Source organism: Aegilops tauschii, chromosome 3 (genome assembly GCF_002575655.3).
Source record: "Aegilops tauschii subsp. strangulata cultivar AL8/78 chromosome 3, Aet v6.0, whole genome shotgun sequence".
NCBI classification, from domain to species: Eukaryota; Viridiplantae; Streptophyta; class Magnoliopsida; order Poales; family Poaceae; genus Aegilops; species Aegilops tauschii.
In genome coordinates this window covers 295,661,153-295,681,565 of record NC_053037.3, presented here as the reverse complement: position 1 = coordinate 295,681,565, position 20,413 = coordinate 295,661,153, and the positions used below count along the sequence as shown (strand labels likewise).

The 20,413-nt window shown below is 39.8% G+C and overlaps 1 protein-coding gene across 2 annotated transcripts; it reads left to right on the top strand.

The window, feature by feature from the left end:
* The first annotated feature begins 5,681 nt into the window (after positions 1-5,681).
* LOC109757483 (myosin-17) lies at positions 5,682-20,119 on the top strand. Of its 2 annotated transcripts, none has more exons than XM_020316303.4 (39): positions 5,682-6,093; positions 7,548-7,676; positions 7,956-8,099; positions 8,190-8,335; positions 8,436-8,592; positions 8,694-8,752; positions 8,873-9,032; positions 9,144-9,293; positions 9,375-9,511; positions 9,613-9,759; positions 9,854-9,955; positions 10,036-10,093; positions 10,179-10,280; positions 12,043-12,077; positions 12,228-12,354; positions 12,447-12,617; positions 13,848-13,979; positions 14,047-14,156; positions 14,273-14,333; positions 14,839-15,016; positions 15,165-15,370; positions 15,527-15,646; positions 15,732-15,830; positions 15,923-16,144; positions 16,467-16,606; positions 16,759-16,873; positions 16,966-17,019; positions 17,113-17,193; positions 17,362-17,532; positions 17,790-17,942; positions 18,020-18,226; positions 18,315-18,455; positions 18,530-18,600; positions 18,679-18,778; positions 18,845-18,901; positions 18,992-19,048; positions 19,135-19,215; positions 19,379-19,461; positions 19,551-20,119. In XM_020316303.4, the coding sequence occupies exons 1-39, from the start codon at positions 6,091-6,093 to the stop codon at positions 19,672-19,674; spliced, it is 4,590 nt and encodes a 1,529-aa protein (XP_020171892.1). In that variant the 5' UTR covers positions 5,682-6,090; the 3' UTR covers positions 19,675-20,119. The 2 variants fall into 2 exon arrangements, with proteins under 2 accessions (XP_020171892.1, XP_073366538.1); XM_073510437.1 differs by having other exon boundaries at positions 5,688-6,093; positions 16,966-17,004.
* The last annotated feature ends 294 nt before the right edge of the window (positions 20,120-20,413 follow it).

Below are 20,413 nucleotides of genomic sequence, written 5' to 3'. Positions count from 1 at the left end.
ATAAAACAAAACCACCGCCGTGCTCTGAAAGATATAAGTGAAGCACTAGAGCAAAAACTATATAGCTCAAAAGATTTAAGTGAAGCACATGGAGTAATCTAATAAATTCCGAATCATGTGTGTTTCTATCAAAAGGTGTGTACAGCAAAGATGATTGTGGTAAACTAAAAGGCAAAGAATCAAATCATACAAGACGCTCCAAGCAAAACACATATCATGTGGTGAATAAAAATATAGCTCCAAGTAAAGTTACCGATGGAATTGACGAAAGAGGGGATGCCTTCCGGGGCATCCCCAAGCTTTGGCTTTTTGGTGTCCTTAGATTATCTTGGGGTGCCATGGCATCCCCAAGCTTAGGCTCTTGTCACTCCTTGTTCCATAATCCATCAAATCTTTCACCCAAAACTTGAAAACTTCACAACACAAAACTCAGCAGAAAATCTCGTGAGCTCCGTTAGCGAAAGAAAACAAAACACCACTTCAAGGTACTGTAATGAACTCATTATTTATTTAAATTTGTGTTAAACCTACTGTATTCCAACTTCTCTATGGTTTATAAACTATTTTACTAGCCATAGATTCATCAAAATAAGCAAACAACACACAAAAAACAGAATCTGTCAAAAACAGAACAGTCTGTAGTAATCTGTAACTAATGCAAACTTTTGGAACTACAAAAATTCAGCCAAAATAGGACGACCTAGACAATTTGTTTATTGATCAGAAGCAATTGGAATCAATATTTTATCACGTTCTGGTGATTTTTAACAATTATTTTCGTGAACAGAAAGTTTCTGGAATTTTCAGCAAGATCAAATAACTATCATCCAAAAAGATCCTATAGGTTAAACTTGGAACAAACACTAATTAAAACATAAAAACACATCTAACCAGAGGCTAGATCAAATATTTATTCCTAAACAGAAGCAAAAAGCAAAAAAAACTAAAAATAAAATTGGGTTGCCTCCCAACAAGCGCTATCGTTTAACGCCCATAGCTGGGCATAATAGCAAGGATAGATCTAGGTATCGCCATAATAATAAGATAGATCATTAAAACTCATTTCATATTCTCTACGTTCAGCAGCAAGTTTTCTTTGAGGCAAGCAAAAGTAATCAAAAGGGCTAAATTTAATGGGACAAAAATCCCCAAGATCAACTTTAGGAGGTATAGGTTCCTCCTTTGGCCCTTCGTATTGCACAACCAATTCATCATTATAAGGATTCTTTTGACAGAACTTTGTGAGCCTATATTCGAGAGAATATCCTAGCTCATTATTTCGAATAGCAAAATCATTATTAAGTTCAGAGATTCTATCAACTAGAATATTGGTAGGAACCTTTTTTCTAAGGTTTTCATTAAAAGCAACATAGTCTAGAGATTGGAAACGCATTATTTCCTCTTGATCAAATAAAACAGTTTCTATGGGAGGGCGGCCAGCGTCCACCCTATAATGCGCAAAGATTTCTTTGACCTCTTTTATTATAAATCTGAACTCATGAGCCAAAAAGATAGTAGCGGCACGCTTAACAGAAGAATGCTCAATATTAGAAAATTCTAGGAAAATCCTTTGTATGCAAGGATGCATGTGCATAAATTGTCTTTCATGTTCAACTACAAGCATGGCGATAGCGTCCGCAAGACTAATAGTTCTATGAAGAATAGAACTACCCATAGAAGGCAAAGCACCGGCACAAGTAAAGAAATCTTGGATAACTCCTTTTCCAATAATATTACCACTACCAATTCGGAATTTTTTTGTATGAAAGGTAGGGGGTTCTTCAGCAGGAGCATCATAATTTTCCATGTTATTACTATTGTCCATATCGACAATAGTTTCCCCAATTTCAAACATAACGGCAGAAAGTGCGAGGAGAAAAAAGGAAGAGGGAGGCAAAATGAAAAGAGAGAGGGCGAATAAAACGGCAAGGGTGAAGTGGGGGAGAGGAAAATGAGAGGCAAATGGCAAATAATGTAATGCGGGAGATAAGGGTTTGTGATGGGTACTTGGTGTGTTGACTTTTGCGTAGACTCCCCGTCAACGACGCCAGAAATCCTTCTTGCTACCTCTTGAGCACTGCGCTGGTTTTCCCTTGAAGAGGAAAGGGTGATGCAGCAAAGTAGCATAAGTATTTCCCTCAGTTTTTGAGAACCAAGGTATCAATCCAGCAGGAGACCACGCACGAGTCCCTCGCACCTACACAAACAAATAAATCCTCGCAACCAACGCAATAAAGGGGTTGTCAATCCCTTCACGGTCACTTACGAGAGTGAGATCTGATAGATATGATAAGATAATATTTTTGGTATTTTTATGATAAAGATGCAAAGTAAAATAAAAGGCAATGAAAATAGCTAAGTGTTGGAAGATTAATATGATGGAAAATAGACCCCGGGGCCATAGGTTTCACTAGTGGCTTCTCTCAAGAGCATAAATATTATGGTGGGTGAACAAATTACTGTTGAGCAATTGAAAGAATTGAGCATAGTTATGAGAATATCTAGGTATGATCATGTATATAGGCATCACGTCCGAGACAAGTAGACCGACTCCTACCTGCATCTACTACTATTACTCCACACGTCGACCGCTATCCAGCATGCATCTAGAGTATTAAGTTCATAAGAACAGAGTAATGCTTTAAGTAAGATGACATGATGTAGAGGGATAAACTCATGCAATATGATATAAACCCCATCTTGTTATCCTCGATGGCAACAATACAATACGTGCCTTGCTGCCCCTACTGTCACTGGGAAAGGACACCACAAGATTTAACCCAAAGCTAAGCACTTCTCCCATTGCAAGAAAGATCAATCTAGTAGGCCAAACCAAACTGATAATTCGAAGAGACTTGCAAAGATAACCAATCATACATAAAAGAATTCAGAGAAGATTCAAATATTGTTCATAGATAAACTTGATCATAAACCCACAATTCATCGGTCTCAACAAACACACCGCAAAAGAAGATTACATCGAATAGATCTCCATAAGAGAGGGGGAGAACATTGTATTGAGATCCAAAAAGAGAGAAGAAGCCATCTAGCTACTAACTATGGACCCAAAGGTCTGAGGTAAACTACTCACACATCATCAGAGAGGCTATGGTGTTGATGTAGAAGCCCTTCGTGATCGATGCCCCCTCCGGCGGAGCTCCGGAAAAGGCCCCAAGATGGGATCTCACGGGTACAGAAGGTTGCGGCGGTGGAATTAGGTTTTTGGCTCCGTATCTGGTAGTTTGGGGGTACGTAGGTATATATAGGAGGAATAAGTACGTCGGTGGAGCAACGTGTGGCCCACGAGGGTGGAGGGCGCGCCGCGCCCCCCTACCTCGTGCCCTCCTGGTTGATGGCTTGACGTAGGGTCCAAGTCCTATGGATCACGTTCGTTCCGAAAATCACGTTCCCGAAGGTTTCATTCCGTTTGATATTCTTTTTCTGCGAAACTCTGAAATAGGCAAAAAATAGCAATTCTGGCATGGGCCTCCGGTTAATAGGTTAGTCCCAAAAATAATATAAAAGTGTATAATAAAGCCCATTAATGTCGAAAACAGAATATAATATAGCATGGAACAATCAAAAATTATAGATACGTTGGAGAAGTATCAGGACCCCACTTAACAGTACGGTGGTTCCTATGACTCAACAAAGAAGAAAAGGAAACAACGAAACAACGAAGTCTTCGCGCTCCATAGTCTTCACACGATGTCTTCTCTAGTCATAGTCTTCAATGTGAATATCTTCACATACCACCATTGTCTTCAATGTCTTCATACATTTTTAGGGGTCATCTCCGGTAGGTAAACCGAATCAATGAGGGACTACTACCTGTGTTATCCTGCAATTCTCACCAACACATTAGTCCCTCAACCAGGCTTGTCGTCAATACTCCAAAACCAACTAGGGGTGGCACTAGATGCACTTACAGTTAATCCTTATGCTTTCAGTTGTCGATTTCACCAGATCAACGACTGTGTCAATAGTCTATTTAACTGTTATTGACACTGACCACCCTATCTCTACACGCCTTCTGACGTTTCTTTCAGTCCACACTGCCCAACATCCACATAAAATCATACTCACATCCTCCATTGCTTGCTTCCCCTCAATTAAATCAATTGGTCAAGTCTCAAGATGTAAACCCGGGATGTTTACGTTCTTTAACTCATGCCAGGACACTTTCTCCCAAGTACATTCAAACCGTGCAAGCAACATCCTCTCTTTACCACCACATATTTCACATAAGGGAATTTTCTCTCAATATGGCGGCAATCACGTATAATCTCTCGATATGGAATTACATCATGCATAACTCTCCAACAAAAACTATGTTTTTGGCTCTCCCACACACAATAAGAGCTTTTAGTGGTTGTGTTCAGTTGTAGGCGTGGTGGCTTGATCCCTTGCTGTTTAGCTGTAAGCAACAATATGTACACAAAACGAACATAAAACCACCCTCCTTTTCTAGCTCCCATGACCAAAATCATTGTGAACATCTCTATTGGAATCTCACATATATGGCATCCACATCGAGCCTCATGAAGTTTACAAGAATCTTCTCTCGATCCAATTCAATGCTTCATCTAAGAATTCTTCCATCATCATGATGCTAGCATCCGCGAGATTGAGAATGGGCTTCTACTATAATTGTCAAGGATCCATGGGTCTTCCCAGTTATGAATTGTTGAGCCATCTCTCACCCTATTGATTAAGCCGCCCCGAAGGGCTTCCCTACCATGAAGTATAAACCTCCAGGTACAGGTACAGAGGTGTTCCTCCCGCTTCTAGTTGATATGAAGTCTCCTTGATGGAAATATTTGCCCCGTAACACTCTTGCACATACTGAATCGGGTTCTTTCATCAACCCCATCCCTGTTTGGCTAACATGGCTTGAGTGAATAATTAGAAATCTTTGAAACTCATACCCCCCTTGGGTTTAGCATTTTTTGTTTAGTTTCATCGCCTCCCCACCGAAACCTTACCATTTGTGACTGTTATTTTCTTACTCATTCCTTTAGGCAACATAAAACAACTCATCGAATACGTTGGAATTGCTTGAAAGACCGACTTAATCATCACCTCTCGGCCCGCACTAGTAAGTAATCTCGAGCAACCCCAATCTTTCTTCTTTTATCTTTGCCACGATGAGTTCAAATTGATCATCAATATATCTTCTCAAAGAGGTTTGCAGACCCAAGTATTTTTTTCCCTTCATATCGGATGTGTAATTGACACTATAAAATACACTCACTTCTCCTTCTTTACTAGCAGATAGGAACCCCTTATATAAATCTCCAGTATCTCCTGCAGTCTCTTTGCCCCCTCTCCGATGCTAATGTGAATACTGAGGAATCGTTAGCAAACAGTAGGTGGGGCATGCAAGTTGCATGAATCCCCACTTAGACCCCTCTGATCAAATGATTATGTCCATATGGTTTCAACAAGTTTTTGACCAAGGCAGTGAAGACTACTTTCATTGCGATTGGAAAAGAGAGTTATAGGGTGTTACACGTAAACAATATACGAGATTTAGAGGTTAGAAACAATATATGGTAACACTTGAAGGTTCATTTTTCTAGAGGACGAAAATGTAAATGCTACAAGGGCCTTGAAGAAAATTGACTAAACTACAGGCCCTTGAAGCAATGAAATGCAAACATTTAACTGCCTAGCCGTCCGGAAACAGCGCATTTCAGGACCAAGAGCAGAATTCCTCGGTTGTTTCAAACGGAAGAAAACTAGAACAGCGCGTAATTACCATTTCTGCCCTCCCTCTCCCTCCCCAACTCGCCGTCGCGACGGCGACGCACGAAGCCGCCGCGTCGTCATCGCCGAGGGCGAAGCCACTCGCGGTCCTGGCAATCACGAAGCAAACTGCGTGAATCGCATACAAGAGAAGGGATAGGGGCGGAGGAAGCCGACAAGTTACAGCAACCAGCTAGCAAAGGGGTAGGTACGAAGCGGGGAGGCGGCCGGGCGGAGCCAGTCCAATTGGCAGACCTGACGGCCGCCGACCACTCGGGCGGCGGATCCCTCTACCGGAGCTGAGGAATTCGTGGTCCCCTCCGATCCTAGCCTGATCTGCCCATGGTACTGTTCCGGATCGTATACTTGTTTGGACTAATTTTGCTTTCCTAATTACTAGCTTAGGTGCCGTGTGCCTTGCTTCAAGTGCCTGCGAATCGAATCATATTTTACTAGGGTTCAAGTTTTGGATTGGTCCCAAAGCCTTGGATGAGTTCTGGAGGATTCGGGCATCCAAATTGATAGGTTTACTAGCCTAGTGCTTTTTCCTTTTTTTTTTTTGGTAACATGATATGCCATTGCCCACATTAGACTTACAAGTATTGAGCTGACCTTGGCCCTATTTTTAGTCTTTGCTAACTTGCTTAGTGAGCCACTTCCGAAGGAGCTTGTTTCCCCTAAAATCTGTGTAGCTAGCTAGTATTTTTGGGTGGTGAATTATTTGCTGCAATTAGTCAGGGCCTTGCTATTCTTAGTTCACTTCATAGCCAAAAGGCCATCTCCCACGAACGACACAGATGCCATCAGTTATTACCCTAGCTCTCATTTGCAGCAAAGTTTCTTCAGCAGTAATGTGATGGATGCGGAATAAAGTACCGCCACCCCTCTGTTGATACGTTAGTGCGAAACAAGTTCTAATGTTTTACCTTATATATGGCACTTCTCTATGTGTGCAATTGATGTTGGTGCTGGAAATGGAGCCATACTTTTCATATGTCAATGCGCATTTTGGGGGTTATGTGCTTTTAGGCTCTATTGTCTCCGTAAAATGGACGACCGAGCTTTGAACTGATATCCGTTAATGAAGCTCAAACTAAACTTGTTTAGGAATTCCTACATTTGAAGTGTCTCAACCAATTAATGTGTGTTTGTATTTGTTTTACACGTAATACCCTTGATATCAAAATATAATTAATCTACATAGTTAGAATCTGTCCCCAACGAAATAACCTGTTGGAGTATGAATATTGCCACCTTCCCATAGCAGCTAAGCTTGTAGGTAAAATGTTCGGTGCATGAAACTCAATATCGAGGTCCTGAGTTTGAGGTCCCGCTGGCACAATTTTATGAGAAAATAGCAGTGTCCCTGTTTGAGTCCACGTTAGAACCATGAATTCTGGGGAAATATAATTGTATCCTCAGCTTGGATGACTACATAAATTTGGAGGAGCCTAGACACTATAGAGAGTGTTTAAGTATGAATATATTGCTCACCTTCCCTTAACAGCTTAAGAGTGAGTGTACTGGTTGGTGCATGAATCTAATACTCCCCACCCTGCATGTTCAAAATAGGTGGGTAACTTTTAGCTACCCACCCCCGTGAGAGAAATAGCGAGGAGTACAACATATTATTTTCTTATCCATCTCTCACCAAACATGTATGTCAATTCAACAAGATATGTCACAATTCACTGGCACGAGTGCGGAAGGCGGAGTAGATTACCCATTAAATCTCAGGATACTCATAATTCTGCTATGCCTTGACATCTCTCTGATTACTGCATCATTTCGTTTTGCAGGGAACTCCAGCTAACATCATTGTTGGTTCTCATGTTTGGGTGGAGGATCCAACTCTAGCATGGATAGATGGCGAGGTTCTCAGCATAAAAAACAATGAAGTTCATGTGCAGACATCAAATGGGAAAAAGGTAGTCTTTTCAATTTCTTATGCATTCTGTAGATCTTTATCTTGTTATGAATGTGAATTCATATTATGAAGACATAGTTTTCTTAGTATATTCTTCTTAACCTCCCTGAATGGTATTATCCTGCTCTGTTTTAATCTAGAAAAGGGGTATTAGGCTGCAAAAAGAACTTCACGGCGCTGTTGACTGTTCACTATTTTACACATGTTGTGGCTAGGGCTTTCAGTTTTATCTTTTTGACAGGAAATGGATTGTGAATTACATTACAATGCTTTTGCACAGGTTACTACAGACAGATCAAAAGTTTTCCCCAAGGATATGGAAGCTCCACCAGGAGGAGTGGATGATATGACAAGATTATCATACTTACACGAGCCTGGGGTTCTACAGAATCTTGCTACGCGTTATGAACTGAATGAAATATATGTGAGTTCATTATCTCTTGGGTAAATGTCATGCGTTTAATCAATTGCATAACTTGCAATGCAAATAATAACCATTCTTTTGCATTCACAGACTTACACTGGGAGCATTTTGATTGCGGTAAATCCGTTTCAAAGATTACCGCATCTTTATGATACCCACATGATGGAACAATACAAGGGTGCAGATTTTGGGGAGCTGAGTCCACACGTCTTTGCAATTGCTGACGTTGCTTATAGGTGAATTTCTGCTGTATAGTATTCATATAGATAACCATGCATGATCCAGAATCAATACCCAAGCATTGCCCTTATGTGATTTATTAATGTGGGAAACCAGGGAAATGATAAATGAAGGGAAAAACAACTCTATTTTAGTCAGTGGTGAAAGTGGTGCTGGCAAGACTGAAACAACAAAGATGCTTATGAGATATCTAGCACACTTAGGTGGACGATCTGGAGTAGAAGGGCGAACTGTAGAGCAACAAGTTCTAGAGGCAAGGGCGTTCAACTCTTCTCCTTATTTGCTTACAAATTGTAGCTTTCAAATGGAAAACATATGCATTGGTTGATTGTCTTATATCCAATAATATTTCAGTCAAATCCAGTCCTTGAAGCTTTTGGTAACGCAAAAACTGTGAGGAACAATAACTCAAGGTAATGGTTTGCATGATTCTTTTTCTTTTATTTTCCTTCGGTAGATTTGTTTCTTCCCTTTATTTGAATATCACAAGGTGATTGTTTGGCATTCTCATTTGTTTGTAATTCATGGTGAAGTCGCTTTGGCAAGTTTGTGGAGATCCAATTTGACAAGACTGGACGAATCTCGGGAGCTGCTATAAGAACTTACTTGCTGGAAAGATCCCGCGTATGCCAAATAAATACTCCGGAAAGAAATTATCATTGCTTCTACTTTCTTTGTGCGGCACCACATGAGGTAGGTTTTCACATTGACTCAATGTTACTATCTGATTATTTGCCTTTTGGATATGGAATTTAATGTAGTACAAAAGGTCCACTTCTTAATACGGCTTTCTGTAATTTGCAGGATACCCAAAGGTATAAGTTGGCTGATGCTAGATCTTTTCACTACCTCAATCAGTCAAGCTGTATTGAGGTCGAAGGAATTAATGACGCGGAAGAGTATTTAGCAACACGGAGGGCCATGGACATAGTTGGAATCAATGAGGAAGAACAGGTTTGTTTCGTGTTATCCTAAAGCTATTAAAATACTAGTTTTAGGAATAAGGACCGACATCATTGTTAATTTATTTTACAGGAAGCTATATTCCGGGTTGTAGCAGCTGTACTTCATATTGGAAATATAAATTTCGCCAAGGGAAAAGAAGTTGATTCATCTGTGATTCAGGATGATAACTCGAGGTTTCACCTTAACACTGCGTCAGAGCTATTGGAGTGAGTAAATTATCTCCCTTCAAATAATGTTTTGTACCTTCTATTTTCTATATGTTCATTGTGACCATAAACCAAAATGCTGACTGCTAAGTTTCTTGCAGGTGCGATTGCAATAATTTGGAGAAGGCACTGATAACACGAGAAATAGTTACTCCTGAAGAAATAATTACTAGAACACTTGATCCTGAGTCGGCACTTGCCAGCAGAGATGCATTAGCCAAAACAATATACTCCCGATTGTTTGATTGGTAATGATCCTCTGGCAGAAAACTCTAATTAGATTTACCTTTTTACTTCTCAATCTTGACATTTTACATTTTAACTGTGATCCTGTATGCACAGGATCGTGGAAAAAATTAATGTCTCCATTGGACAGGACCCAAACTCTAAACAACTGATTGGTGTTCTTGATATCTATGGATTTGAGAGTTTCAAAATTAACAGGTTAGTGTTTTTCCAACTTTTTGAACTTTATGAACGACCCAATTCACAGAATGTGCTAAAACAAATGGTCATCTGAACAGTTTTGAACAGTTATGCATCAATTATACAAATGAAAAGCTGCAGCAACATTTTAATCAGGTACTTCATGAATTTGGTTTCGACCATAGTTGTTACTCTATAGATATTTCCTGTCCATGATTTAACATGTGATGCTGTCTTGCAGCATGTGTTCAAAATGGAGCAAGAGGAATATACTAGGGAGGAGATAAACTGGAGTTACATAGAGTTTGTTGATAATCAAGATGTGCTAGACTTGATTGAGAAGGTGCTTATTTCTTCATATTTTTCGTACTATGACAGGTCACATAAAATGCAAGGTAGTTATGATGTCACTTCGAAAGCCAAATAGAGACTGAAAATTGAACTGTCTAGGTTATTTATGTTTTCCTCTGAAGTTGGTGGATCGAGTGTCAATTAAAGAAAGGATGAAATTCTTCAGAAGCCCTTCTCATTCTGTAATTGGTGGTTGGGGAGGTGATGGTTTGTTCCCCTGGGTAGGGATTTAAATGGCGCAATAACGGCGCCACAAGGCCCGTTTAGTTAGCTTCTAGTTAGCCTGATAGTTCATTTTCACCGAAAAATACTTTATTGAACTGTTAGACCAATAAGTGGGCTTAAACAGGACCCAGTTTACATCCCTACCCTTGGGGTTATATTGTTTCTGATCCTGTCATCATCGGTTCATCACTGTAAATAATGAGAAGTCCTTAGGAGAATGACCTAATTTATTGTGCTCCGGTAAACGATAAACAGATAGCACTTGACGTTTTGCTTCTGCTCTATGTGTCTTTTCACAAACATGACTTGAAATAGCTTAATTTAGGCTAAAAGAGGAACTTTTGTTCTGTCATTTGGAACCCCTTTGGGCTCCTCCATCTGGGAGTTCGCTAGTTTGTTCTACACTCAAACTGGACAAAGTACACCTGTTAAATATGTGTCGAATTTAGTGTGAGTTATGTTACAGCTGGACTTTGAGTCATATGGTGTGTGGATAGGGGTACGGAGTCATGTTCGAGTAGGACACTTATATCCTAGGCTTCTATATAATGTAATGTAACCTATGCCAACATAATAACACAAGTATGCGGGGGAGTCGGCGGCATGTGCTGGTGTCTGGGTGACCGATGTGCGGTATCAATTGGAAGGAGCGCCGGTAGTCATGCCCCGGGGATGTAGCCGATGTTAGGCATACCGCGTTAACAAATGTTGGTGTCGTTGTGCTTGTGTGATTGTTTGATTCTCAGTAGATCGATATGCGCCTTGGATTTCGAACAACACTCTTACCCCTTAATACCGTTTACCCACCCATTGGCTGGTTCCATAGATGGTTTAGCTGCCAGTGCAATAGCCTTCGATGTAGGGGCACAGGAGGGGGCAACTGTAGGCATAGGTACTTGGGCATGTAGAGGGAGGGAAAGAGGGTTGGAGGAGGGTGAGGCAGGAGGAGTGCGGGTAGGAGTGGACAGCAGTGGCTGGCTATGTTGGAAGGGGGAGGTAGAGAGAGTGAAATTTGGGTGGGAGGCCGGGGGAATGAAGCATCAAGGAAGCGATTTGCCTTATATGATGTTGTAACATATTCTGACATGGATGCCATCATAGATGTCACATCTGCTAAAATGGACAAAATGGGTAAAGTTACTAGGAGTTTAGAGTGTTTTGCCTGGTTTTAGAGTCAAGGAGTGAAACTTGCTGTGAAAAGAGCTAAGGGTTATATAATGGATTGGTGAGAGTTTGTGCTTAAAATTTTGAAGAGGCTTAGTGCTAAATTAACCTGTTCTGTGATGCTCATAACGTTCTAACGTAGTGGAGTGAAGGAGCTTACGTTGATATAAATAAATAAATAAAGTAGTCATATTGGCCTTTACAAACTAACAAGTTGTGACGCTTGTAATTCTATGATGAGCTAAGGGGTGGCTAAACAACCATTAGTATTGATCATGAACACTAGAATGGACATATTGGTATTGCAAGTATTCTGTATATTTCGTTATATACAATAACAGTAACATGTTTTCTGCTATTTTCAGAAAGGTGGATTGATTGCGCTTCTGGATGAAGCATGGTATGTTTTGGAATTTCCAGTTACCATTCCAGCCCACTTGCAAGCAACATGGATTGCTTCAATTGCCATGATGTCTAGTATGATTGTGTGTTGTCGTGACTGATGTGTGACATCTTGTGTCTTAACAATGTTTTCCAATATCATGTGCAGTATGTTTCCCAGATCAACACATGAGACATTTGCACAGAAGCTGTATACAACATTTAAGAATAACAAGCGATTCGTCAAACCAAAGCTTTCACGTACAGACTTTACAGTTGTCCATTATGCTGGCGATGTGAGCTTTCTTCATCAAACGATAAGCATGCTCAATTGCTCATATAGAATATAATACCATACTAATTAGGCACTTTTTTTTATCATCCGCAGGTGACATACCAGGCTGATCATTTCTTAGACAAGAACAAAGATTATGTAGTGGCGGAACATCAGGATTTGCTGAATGCTTCTTCATGTCCTTTCGTAGCTAGTTTATTCCCTACACTCCCTGAAGAATCATCAAAGTCTTCAAAATTTTCATCTATTGGGTCACGTTTTAAGGTGAAGTTCTACTTGATTTAATTTTTATTGGTGTATATCACTTTGTTGCGTTAAATGAAATCCTCGTTTCTTTAGAAGCTATTTAGGGTATAATTCATTAAGCACCAGTTGCCGGTAGATTATCTTAGACTCTGAAGAACCTATGGATGCCACTGTCACTTTGTCACTGTTAAAGATGATATCCACGTTGCACTCTCATCTGTATTAACCTTGGACATGTCCCTGCTGAATTTCTTGCAGCTGTTATACTTGGCAGTATGAAGTTGTTTTGGGCAGATTTGACAGCCTTTTCATGCAAGATGGACTTTTTTGCGATTTGATATGTTACTTTGAACTAGAGCTGGACAAAATTTTGATCTGGCTGGGTTTAGGCCTGATTTGATTTGGGGCACTTGAGCTGCCAGGCTATCCTGTTAAGGTAGTTGGATAGGTAACCCGCAGGCTTGTACCCAAAAATGAATAAACTGTACCAAGATGGGCTAATAGAGATGTTGTCCCCAACATTTTTTTGCCCATGCTCGGTCTAAACCTGGGCCTGGGCTGGGCTGGGGCTGGGCCAAGCCTGAAGGGCTGGTTCACTTTTTCTCAGGTCTACTGCGAGCAGCTGAGCACATATGACTATGAAACTGTTAACTGTATGTGCTGTACTCCTATGGGTACATGTCATGAATTTGGTCTATATTGAAATATTAAGTGCATGAAAATTTGTAAGCTTGTGAACATTGAATCTGGAATGCGCATCAAAATATTGTAATTTAATAAATCAAGTACTATACCTGCACAACACTTAGAACTTAATGCATGTGGGCGTGTTTAAAATGTGTATATCTGTACCACTACATTGGTGCTGTTTATCGGAAGGTTTGGTGTATTGTATACGATCTTGTATGTCCATTGTTGCTCAGATGCCCTTCATACATTTGTTGTACTTGATCCTTTGGTTGCCTTGATTGCTGCGTATGATGACGCCCCTACATAGTTCCTCCCTTCCTGAGTTAGTGACAGAAATGTTGGTTTGCATGTATTTAGTAGCGCCAATTAGAAAGTTCAAAGTGTCTATGCGACTATAACGAGTGCCTAAGTCTTTATTAACTGTTAACTCTTCGAAAATAGTAATAATTTCTCATGATCCAGTCCTTTAAATAGAGATTGTAAATATCTTGATTCTCCTTAGTCCTTATAGTGCTCTTGACTTCCTTTCCGTTGACATTCTTTCTGTTTGATTCTCAGCTGCAACTTCAGTCTCTCATGGAGACCTTGAGCTCTACTGAACCCCATTATATTAGATGTGTGAAGCCAAACAATCTCCTCAAGCCAGCCATTTTTGAGAACACAAATGTTATACAACAACTACGATGTGGAGTAAGAGTCGTATACTCTTTTATTATTCTTATTGTTACCATATGTTGAACTAATACCTACTTTGCAGGGTGTTCTTGAAGCTATCAGGATAAGCTGTGCTGGATACCCCACAAGAAAAACATTCTATGAATTTGTTAATCGCTTTGGTGTTCTTGGCCCCGAACTTCTAGAAGGAAGGTAAGCAATTCACACAGAAATCACAATAGAGCCTTCTACTCATTTATTTGTCATTTAATTCTATTTTCAAGTTATTGATTAGTATATGATTTTTGCTTGTACATTCTTATGTCCAGTAACGACGATAAGATTGCATGCCAAAAGATTCTGGAAAAAATGAAGTTGGAGAACTACCAGGTAGGACATGGAACCCGAACTACTACTAGTATCCATCACCCATTTCATCTGACTTTGTGATATTTAGTACTACCATTTATCTTAGGATTTCAATCAGGGGACATTTTAGCACGACACGATGGTGTTGGTGAACTGAAATATAATTTCCCTTTATATGACTCAATGTTCTTTCATTTACATAAAATTTTGAAATTGAACTCCAAGAACAATATCTGAGACGTTTCTTATGTGTGATCCTTATTTACTGTCCTCTCTGTGGCAACATCTTGACATCATGAAAAAGGATCCATCTTCCAGATGTGGATTGCAGCACATGGGTGTTGGCATATTGAATGAATTCACTTTTCTCAACATTACTAGTCTTTTCATCGTTTAGCTAAACACTGTTGCTATAGATTTGATTGTATTATCTACTTCAATTTCAGAAATTTTGTCAAGTAAAATAAGTTGTACGTAGACTCAAGCCGTTCTTAATTCTTACACAATCCATTTGGTTGACTTTCAGATAGGAAAAACAAAGGTATTCCTGAGAGCTGGACAAATGGCTGATTTGGATGCACGGAGGGCAGAAGTGTTAGGGAAAGCAGCAAGAATTATACAGAGACTAATGCGTACATATATTGCACGGAAACAGTTTGTTTTGGTTAGAAGATCAACAACACATCTACAATCTTTTGTTAGAGGTACCACCCTTCTCTCTCTTATATGTGTGTGTGTGCGGGCGCCAGTGGTTATGTAGAGCAGAGTGATGCTGGTGCCATATCCTGTAATGGAGTTGCTGTAGCATTCTACAGATCTCATGTGCTCTTCATTTTCCCTGTTGTAACTCAGGGACCTTGGTTCGTAATTTGTACGAATGCATGAGGCGAGAAGCAGCAGCAGTCAAAATACAAAAAAATGTGCGTCGTCACAAAGCACGCGAATCTTATTTACTACTGCAAGCAGCTACAGTCACGCTGCAAACTGGCTTAAGGGCAATGTCTGCTCGCAAAGAATTCAGATTCAGAAAGGAAACCAAAGCAGCTGTCCATATCCAAGTACGTTCTGTTTTGATCAAATTGCTATTAGTTATATTCTTCATTTTTTACGAAGCATTTCATGGCTTGTGGTTCATCAAGTTTCCAAAACTTCACAATTCTTTACCCTGCCTCGTTAATATAAAAGCAGCTTATAACATTCCATTTTGAACACAGGCTCGATGGCGCTGCCACAGAGACTATTCACATTACAAGAATATGCAGCGAGCAGTTCTTACTTACCAGTGTGCGTGGAGACAAAGGCTTGCAAGAAGAGAGCTCAGAAATCTCAAGATGGTAATACCCCTTACGCTTTGCGTTCTTTCAATGCTTTTACCATGGCCCATATGTCATTTTTGTGTTATCCATGAATCATCTGCAGGCCGCAAGAGAAACTGGAGCCCTCAAAGAGGCCAAAGATAAGCTTGAGAAGCGCGTTGAAGAGTTAACATGGCGCTTAGGACTGGAGAAGCGATTAAGGGTACCTGTGATTTGTTCATTTCGGTCATAGTACCAGTGACCCTATTTGAACGTTGATAACATGTGATTTATGTTTAATGTTCCTTTGTGCAGACTGACCTTGAGGAAGCAAAAGCTCAGGAAATTGCTAAGCTGCAAGAAACATTGCATGACCTACAGCTTCAAGTTGAAGAAGCAAAGACCATGGCCACTAAGGAAAGAGAAGCAGCGAGAAAGGCAATTGAAGAAGCACCTCCAGTAATCAAAGAGACTCCTGTATTGGTCGAAGACACTGAAAAAGTTAACTCGCTAACAGCTGAAGTTGATCAACTGAAGGTATGGTGTCAGCTGAATTATTTCTACACTTCTCATGCGGTTGTTTTATTTTATCGGGTACTTGGTCTGTTGGTCTTGAACAATTATGGAGAATCAGTCCATGTAAAACCTACCGTGTATTTTTACCCTAATGTTTTGGAAACATGGTCATCATATGTTACGACATTTTTCATTGACAACATTGACATGTGAGTTCATTTTTAAGTTAATGGAAACTTTTATTACCCCGTGGCCTCTGCACTAAAGGGCGATGCAGGCTTGGAATCGGAAATCATGTTATTGTATGACAAAGTCAAAGTTAAGCTGTATCTTGATTTTACAGGCTTTGCTGCAAACTGAAAGGCAAGCCACAGAGACTGCAAAGAAAGAACATGCTGAAGCTGAACGGAGAAATGAAGAACTAATGAAGAAATTCGAAGGCGCAGAGAAAAAGATTGAGCAACTTCAGGACACTGCCCAGAGGTACAATCGAAATAGAACTACCAGTTACTGTTGATTCATTTGGCTGTATTTTAATGTTTTGCTTGTTAAGGATGATCTCTGTTTAGTGGTTCAGTAGTGTTTGTTTTATTCTGCATAACTATTTAATAGCATTGTCTTGAAAACGTAATCAGGCTGGAAGAGAAAGCAACTAACATGGAGTCGGAGAACAAGGTGCTTCGTCAACAGGCTGTTGCAATTTCTCCTACTGCGAAAGCATTAGCTGCCTATCCCAAGTCTCCTTTCCAAGTATGTCATATCCCTGGCACTTGCATTCTGTACAAATATACTCTTATTTTCATCAAAATGACATAATATTCCAAATTAACTGACTTTGTCAGCTGAGAACTCCGGAGATTGTGAATGCTCCGAATGGGGAGGTAAAATCTTCACCAGTAAGTGGAAAGAACATAATCATATAGATGACTTGTACTTCAAAAAGTAACTGCTATAATAAATAACTTTCCTATGTTAATATCTTTGTGCAGGATGTAACCCCCATCTCACTGAATCTCAAAGAGCTTGAGGCTGAGGAGAAGCCTCAAAAATCACTTAACGAGAAGCAACAGGTGTGCTACTTGTTGACCACTTCTTTCTTTGTTTAATCTTCCCGAGTTATGTACCTTTTTTTCTTCTTTGATCCTGAAATTGTATCATTTATGTTTCTAATGAGATTTCTTTTTCATCATGAATATTTTTTTGGTTAACATCATATATATTTGAATTTTATGCTCCAGGAAAACCAAGACCTGCTAATCAAGTGTGTATCACAAGATTTGGGATTCTCCAGTGGTAGGGCTATTGCAGCTTGCGTTATATACAGGTGTCTTCTGCACTGGAGATCATTTGAAGTTGAAAGAACTGGTGTTTTTGACCGTATTATTCAAACAATAGGCTCTGCTATAGAGGTAGGTCATACCTATCTCTTGTGTTTCTTTAAGAACCCTTCTTTCTGGGAGAAATACTCACATTTTGTTTAGTTTGATTTAATGAACTGATATCTTAGGCCTTCATGATAGACCTTGAATAACACATATAAATAGAAGGGGCAATAATAAAAATTAAAATCTAAAATGCTGCAACAACATAGGTTTATATATTCCTTGTTCGTTTATTCTCTATGTGTACTGCTATATAGTCATGTTCGAATTGTTCCTTTCCAAAGGTCCAGGACAATAACGACAAGTTAGCGTATTGGCTCTCCAATTCATCCACATTACTCCTACTTCTACAACGGACACTGAAAACGACTGGAGCAGCTGGACTCACTCCTCAGAGGCGAAGGTCAACTGCTGCATCGTTTGGGAGGGTTTTTTCGGTAAAACATCTTTATCCTGCCCTCGCTGGTTTTATAGTCTGAACAAATCTTAATTTTGTTGTTTCTGAATACACAAGGGGATTCGAGCTTCACCACAAAGTGCCGCGCGACCTTTTCTTGGTAGCCGCTTGATTGGAGGACTAGGTGATCTTCGTCAAGTTGAAGCCAAGTATCCTGCTCTGCTTTTCAAGCAACAACTTACAGCTTTCCTCGAGAAGATATATGGAATGATTAGAGACAATCTGAAGAAAGAGATATCTCCATTGCTTGGTCTTTGCATCCAGGTATGATTTATTGGCACTATAATTTCTCTTATTTCGCAGAAAAACAGTGAACTTCAGGGTTTATTTTTTACTTTTACTTATTGTGCAGGCACCAAGAACATCTCGTGCAAGTTTGATAAAAGGATCTCGTTCTCAAGCAAATGCCTTGGCCCAACAAACTCTGATCGCACATTGGCAGAGTATTGTGAAAATATTAACAAACTACCTGAATGTTTTGAAAGCCAATTATGTATGTAAGCTAAAACCCTAAATGGACACACTATTTTTGAGTATGCATTAACATGTATTTTATTGATACGCCAGGTCCCTTCATTCTTAATCAGCAAGGTGTTCACTCAGATATTTTCGTTTATTAATGTCCAGCTGTTCAATAGGTAAGAGATGACTCTTGCTCTATTGGCGGTACTTTTTACTTCTTCATGTAGGATTTTAAGATATCCTGTATCTTGCAGTCTTCTCCTCCGACGTGAGTGCTGTTCATTTAGCAACGGAGAATATGTCAAAGCTGGATTGGCTGAGTTAGAGCAGTGGTGCATTTATGCCACTGAAGAGGTAGGTACTGGTGATTTTTTCCCTTGGTGATATTTAATTTGTGTGCTAATTTTATGTGGTGTACAGTATGCAGGTTCTTCCTGGGAAGAGTTGAAGCATATTAGGCAGGCCGTTGGATTCCTTGTATGTGTTCTATACTGATTAGATGTCTATTTGCAACTTTGTGAGTAAAAAATGTATGTAACCTAATGAGACGTGTACTTGTATTATTAGGTAATTCATCAAAAGCCAAAGAAAACATTGAAAGAAATCACCAATGATTTGTGCCCTGTAAGTGACTTTGAATTCACTTAAGTTTCGGCAATCATTAAAGCATATATTAGTTGTGACTTAACACATACTTCAAAAACTTTCAGGTCCTTAGCATACAACAGCTATACCGAATCAGTACAATGTATTGGGATGACAAATATGGCACCCACACTGTTTCGTCAGAGGTAAGCTTGTTATACTTGATGTGTCAAAAACGCTCTTATATTATGGGACGGAGGGAGTAATTACTGGTTTATTCAAGTTTCATATGTTACTGTGTCAGCAAGTGGTGCTATCTATGTTCCATTACTAGTTCTCGTTTCTGACAGTGAACCAAATTGGTTGTAGGTCATCTCAAGTATGAGAATAATGATGACAGAAGACTCGAACAATGCAGTGAGCAGTTCTTTCTTGTTGGATGACGATTCAAGGTTATTTCGTGTTACAAGTTCAATAGTTAGTTTACCACAGTAATTTTGTGTTCCCGATCTAACATTGCTCATGATACTTCAAACCACAGCATTCCATTCTCGGTGGATGACATCTCAAAGTCAATGACAGAAATCGAGGTAACGGACGTTGATATGCCACCTTTGATCCGGGAGAATTCTGGATTTACTTTCCTACACCAAAGAAAGGACTAAGCGGGTGGTCCTTTCGCTTGCGACTTCCACATTCCTTTCTCCACTCGATCTGTGCACAAATCATGTATATACTCGTGGCTTTTCTTTCTACCAAATCAAATCTAGTCTGGTCAGGTTATTTGGTAGATCTGTTTGATATTTTTTGTTAGGTCCTCGGTTTGATCGATTGGTTATTTCTTCAGTTTGGCTCCCCTTTTTGTTGGGAGGTCAAATTTATATTGCAATGCCAGGGGTCGGATGCCCTTGGTCAGGATGCCGAGCTGCCATTGGAAAAGCTCGTCGTCCTTTTATCGTCCCTTTAGCGTCTGGAAAGGTTTTCCACGGCTACTAGTCAGTCATTTGTGTCGTTCATTTCTATCTTCGACATGTTGTAAATTGCAACGAAGATCATAGTTACAAGGAATTGCACACTGATGACTGATATTTTTGGTGTACCCTGAATCTAGATGTTTATCGTCTGTTTGTACTCCCTCCGTTCCATATTACTCGTCGCTGATTTAGTACAAACTAAATCAGCGACGAGTAATATGGAACGGAGGGAGTACATCAGAATCATACATCTGTCACTGGGAGAACGCCTAAAGGCCTGTTGTGTGATGCCAAGTTTCACATAACAAGAGTCTTCCTAGATAAGATAGCGGAACAAAAATATTTATTTGAAAGATGTCGCTGTAGGACGACGAGCGACATAGGTTATTCCTACTGTAGATTGCATATATGAAAAAAGCAAACCAAAAGA

Excerpts from the sequence above, each read along its gene's own strand:
- LOC109757483 (XM_020316303.4), top strand. Across the intron at positions 7,677-7,955 it reads AGACATCAAATGGGAAAAAG|GTTACTACAGACAGATCAAA; the intron begins GTAGTCTTTTCA and ends GCTTTTGCACAG. Across the intron at positions 8,336-8,435 it reads ATTGCTGACGTTGCTTATAG|GGAAATGATAAATGAAGGGA; the intron begins GTGAATTTCTGC and ends GTGGGAAACCAG.